Source organism: Brassica oleracea, chromosome C7, assembly GCF_000695525.1.
Source record: "Brassica oleracea var. oleracea cultivar TO1000 chromosome C7, BOL, whole genome shotgun sequence".
Classification (NCBI taxonomy): Eukaryota; Viridiplantae; Streptophyta; class Magnoliopsida; order Brassicales; family Brassicaceae; genus Brassica; species Brassica oleracea.
In genome coordinates, this window is record NC_027754.1 from 1,256,304 (window position 1) to 1,261,746 (window position 5,443).

At 39.0% G+C, this 5,443-nt stretch overlaps 1 protein-coding gene across 1 annotated transcript; it reads right to left on the reverse strand.

The window, feature by feature from the left end:
* Positions 1 to 1,218: 1,218 nt before the first annotated feature.
* LOC106306829 (hexokinase-1) lies at positions 1,219 to 4,536 on the reverse strand. Its single transcript, XM_013743590.1, has 9 exons — positions 4,096 to 4,536; positions 3,415 to 3,565; positions 3,148 to 3,330; positions 2,972 to 3,046; positions 2,739 to 2,894; positions 2,569 to 2,667; positions 2,364 to 2,494; positions 1,839 to 1,920; positions 1,219 to 1,756 (listed from the first exon to the last, which is right to left on the reverse strand). The coding sequence occupies exons 1-9, from the start codon at positions 4,365 to 4,367 to the stop codon at positions 1,406 to 1,408; spliced, it is 1,500 nt and encodes a 499-aa protein (XP_013599044.1). The 5' UTR covers positions 4,368 to 4,536; the 3' UTR covers positions 1,219 to 1,405.
* Positions 4,537 to 5,443: the final 907 nt, after the last annotated feature.

A 5,443-nucleotide genomic window follows, 5' to 3' on the forward strand; every position in this document is an offset into this window, starting at 1 on the left:
CACGTCCGACGGGAGTAAACCCATGAATCACAGAATTTGCAAATAATATTATTCAACAAAGAATGAGGAATTAAATTAAAACAATTATGTTAAATAAGTGTTATAGATCGAAGATTAACTTACCTTTTCATCAAAGAAGAGAACCGTGATTCCCACAAACTCCCTGTCTTTCTTGAAGTTCAGGGAATCCCAGAAGCGAGGAAGCCAGAGGCTATGCTCTGACTACTACGATCAAGACGGAGAGATTCGAAGGTTGAGTGACGGACGCCGGGACGCCGGTTTGACGAATTGGAGAGGCAGAGAGAAACATTTTCTAGAAGTTGGTTAAATCTAAGAGGAATCAATGAGTTTGTGGAGATGCAGATTGAGTTCATCAAAGATGAGAATCATATATGTAGGGGTTTATATAGGGGCTACAAATCAAGAACATTTATGATCAAGCAATTTAAGATGTGGACATGAAGAGTTCACCGGTGAAAAAATAGATTACGAATAGACACATAACGCAACTCTGTAACTCAGACTTGTTTGAGACAGTGATGAAAAGAACCCAAACTCATGTTAAACGACAACAATTTACAATATGAGAAAACTATAATTGTTGTAAACTTGAGCTTTTTTCATATAACGTGATGAATCTCATTTAAAAATGAAACCCATAACGCACTTGTAGGCCCGACCCTCTGAGAAAGCCGAAGAGGCAAGAGCTTCCGACCTTCATAAATATATATTAGGTTCGACCATCAATGTACAAAGTATCATTTAGCTAAGTGGTATAAATGATGGTGTTTATATCTCAATAACCCGGACTCGAACCATGAACTTGACATTTTTTCACATTTTTTAAAAGTGGGGTCCACAAAATGCTGACGTGACGCGCTGAGGAGTGAGCAAAAACTCATCTATTATAATATAGATTTTATTTACCGAATTGAACCAAATTCATAACCAAATTTGAATCGGAAACCTAAACTTACAGTTTGGTTAGGCTGGTTCGGGTCAAAATCCAAATCCTACTCACATTAATGAATTTTTGACTGTATGAGAATCATGAGTGTTGTTACAAAAGTATGTAAGAATGTTGAAAACAAGATCATCGGATTGTCAATACTGCTCTTTGTTCAATAAAAGATCAGATCTTTTCAAAGCAACTGATGAATAATGATCATTTTTATATATAGAACACAGAAATATATAGTTCTACAACATTTTGGCTGATTCTTGAAATTTGCCATACCCTGGAGACGAAACCATCCATGGTTTATTACTGTTCTCGTACTTTGATAACAAAAATATAAAAAAAAAACTTTCCTCAAAAGGAAGGGCTTACCTTTTTTTTCTCTTTTATTTGTTTAAACCCTAAAGGCAAACAAAGAGTCCATTGAAAGTCCAAACCTTCTTTAACTTAACTTGTTTCAGAGTCATCGAGGTACTGAGAGTGCGAGGCAGCGAGTAATGCAGCTCCAACGCCAGATCCGTCATTCGAATGAATCACCTCCACGCTGTCTGATGCTTCATCTCCAAGCAACTCTTTCAACGAGCTCTCCATACACTCGCTGAACTGAGTGTAGTGCTCAAACAGTCCACCGTCCATGGCTATCACAGATTTCTGCGTCTCTCCGTCTTTCGGTGCGTCTCTTCCTAGTTTCTTGAGGATTCCGTAGATCCCTGCAGCTGATAGACGAGCTCCGCGGCTAGCTATGATGTCACACAGACTGACCACAACTTTTCTCATCTTCAGAGAAGTGGTAGGGACCTGAGAGATCACCAAAGAACATTCATTGAGACTTCATTATATAGGTTAAGTGTGAATGGTTATGCATAAAAGAGATGCTAACCTCCAATATGTCCTTTAACTTGCTTCCAACAACCTTCAAATCCGGAGAAGTGTCGCTGTGCATAGCAGACATGTTTGGTGTCCTGCATATACCGTAAACCGATTATTAGACTTCTTATTTGAAGCAAGTAGGGTTGGGGTTATTACCCGAACCAAACTTGCCTGAACCACAACACGAAAGTTTTCGGTTCAGTTCGGCAACTAAAAAAATTGGTTTTCGGTTTGGTAATCGGTTAGTTCAGCAATTAAAAAAAATATTTCCACACAGTACAATCTTCTTAACCGAAATAACCAATAACCAAAATTAACCAAAAAATCGAATTTTATTCAATTTAAACCGAAAATTTACCAAACTCAGCGCTAAACCCAAAACTTAGGTAAGTTTTTTTGAAACCAAACTAACCGAGAACTGAACCAAACCTTTGTTCACTTCGGTAAGATTTTGACCAATCCCAACTAACCAAAATTCGAACTAACCGAAGAAACGCCTAGAAGCAAGTAAACTATGTGAAAGAAATTAACAAACCTTATTATGAATGGTATTCTCAGCTTAGGTGGGACAGAGTCACCAAAGAAAGCAGCCTCGTCAGCCATTTTGAGAAGGACTCTACGCAAGATCTCTCCCAAATACATACCGGAAATGATTTTCTCAAGAATCTGTGAAAAAAGCCAGAAAAGAATCTTAGTGAGCTATAACCGAAGAACTTGAAAAAACCAGCAGAGTTTCATACCTGTTCACCAGGATTCAGACTATCGAAATCCAGCAAGTGGTCGTACTCCGTCAATGGAAGATGTGATGACCTGAAGTTTCCCCACTCCATGTTGATCACCTACATTGCAGTACATACTAAGCTCCAAGTGGTTCAAAGCTCAAAGGAAGTTGCAAAAAAAAAACACAAACCATTTCTCCAGATTTGGGAAGTAAGCCGTGCCATTTGGGAATGGCATGTGCACGTTCAACATAAGCTGCGTTTGTGCCAGTGCCTAGAATAACAGCGGCGACAACATCAGGGTTATAGTATCTACCACCAGCAAGTGTTCCAACGGTATCATTAACCTGCAATAAGTTTACAAAGAGATTATTAAGACATAAGTTAGGTGAAAGAAAATAAAAAAGAGAAGAGGAACACTTACAAGGGCTGTGACATTCATGTCAAGCCCAACTCTTTCCATAGCTTTAACAAGCGCACCAACCACATCTTGTCCAACCTACACCATCCCCAGGTTTATGAAATTGAGAGCCTTGAGAAGCATTGTAGCTGGTTCTGTAATAAAGTTGAAATAAAATGAAAAGGGTAATCAAGCTCAACTGTATCTTCGATGGAGAAGCCTTTGGTCCACTTGATGAGAGTGCCAGAAGACAAAGATGTCTGCTTAACCGGAAACGAGAAAGTGAAACCTAGCTCCCTTTGTCTACCCTCTGGGAGATGAAAGTCCTCTCCTTCTGTAGCCACGAAATTTGCAAGCGCTTCAGCGATAAAATTGAACAGTTCCTGAGTCCCACAGAATATAATCAACACACAAAGACATAGATCAACCAAGACTATTACTTAAAACGAACAGAAAAATTAACTGACATCTGAACCGCTGGTCATCAAATGAGGAGGAATAGAGACTTCTTTGGCTTCTTGTTTGACAACACGGCCTTGTTTGCCACCAAGAAGCACACGCATCACACGGAAGTTCGTTCCTCCTAGGTCCAGCGCATAAAAGAAACCATGTTCTTCCCTGTGAAGATTAAATTCATTTACACCAGAACCTTAAAAACAAACTAGTGCCACTGAAACTATACTCATGATGATTCACCCTAAGTTGATGACTGAGACTATCTCTTGTGAATTGAGAAAACCTAGTAAAAGAAAACTCTTTAAAATCCATGAAAAGGGAGAAAAATCAAGGAACAGTGAGACATCAAAAAATCAAGGACACGCATAAATCAATAAGTTTTCCAAAAACTTTTGAACTAAAAAGTATGTTAAGAATCAAGGATAAATGAGTTTAAGCTAGAGTGTCATGATTATACACAAACGTCAGGTTCAAAGAGAATATGATTCAAAAAGTAACGGATCTTGATTCCATCTGAATCACACCAGTTTCATGCATTAAAGAACTTTCAATCGCAATCAATCAAAAACCACAGAGACCTGATCCAAAGGAATCGTAAAGCATGAAACTTTATCCAAAATAATTATCTAAATCTGACCAAACCAAATAAAAAAAACTCCACAAAAATCGCAAATTTATCTTTAATTAATTACCCAGAAGGAAGATTATCGACGTAGCTGATAAGCATCTTAAGCTTGCTTCCACCTTCGGAAGCGAGACCCGCGTGCATCTCAACCGTCATCGCATCCGCCACTTGTCTCAGTTTCCCGATTGGCGTCGCGCAATCCTCCTCGAGAACCCTCAGGATCTCTATCACACGCGCCCATTTCCCGGAGCTTTGCATCCGCCGCCGCACGATGTACACAGACGCCGCGCAAACCGCCGCAGCGCACACGACCGTCGCACCAACAGCCACTTTACCCATAAGATTCGATCTCTAAGACAAAAGGACACAACAAACAAGTTTTGGATCTATTATAAGGATTGGGGTGCGTGTGAATGGTATTGAGATTGGAGACCACGTAAGCAGGCTTGTGTTGTCTGTAAACTACGGAAAGAAAGATCAGAGTTTTTGATTTTTTTTTATTATTTTTGGAATTTTCTTGCCGGTTTTGTGTTTTAATTTTCGGAGCTGATGAGAAGATTGTAATGAATTTTTTAGGTGAATTACGTAAGTGACCCTGTCCGAGATTTGGTTTTGGCCTTTACTTTGGCCGAATTTTGTGGAGGAAGAGTGACCGATAATTAGGAAAAACCCAATAACTAACAATCTACATTCCTATGAAAAGTAATGAAAAAATCTATCTTTATTCATAACATAGAGGTTCTTTATATAGCAGATTACACCGTCGTAGATAAATGGAAAGATTACAAATCATAATCTTTTGGTTATAAACCATCCACAATCTGGTTCATAACACTCCCCCTTGGATGCCATAACCATTTAGAGTTTGTAATGTGCTTTAATGTTGCTTCATTAAAACCTTACCAGGAAAACCCAATTGGGACAAAACCATGGTGAAGAAAAAAGAGTACAACACACATTACTCCCCCTGATTTGGACATTACTGAAGGTCCCTTGGACCTCTCCAATTTTCTGCAATCCGTGGGTGATGAAAATCTTGGGCAAAATATGCTTCGTCCTCGAACATGATAGTTGGTTCTTCTTTACCATCGGTCATGCCACAATCTGATCGAACATATTGAGTCATCGACCTCAAATACACACACACGAAATCTTGGATGATGTTGCTGTGATATGCGTGTACCACCATGTGTAAAACATAACCTGTCTGAAAACAAATCAACAAAACCAAATAACTCCTCTTTGGGCTGGTTAGTATAAAATAAATCAAAATCAAAGGCTTCTTCAACGTCCTTCTTATGGACCAATCAGATCAGTGTCTAAAACAAGACTTTTGCATCGTCCATCTCAGGACTAAATGGACTTCTTTATCGTCCACTTTTGGACTGAATGGATCAGTGTCCAAAACAAGTGAT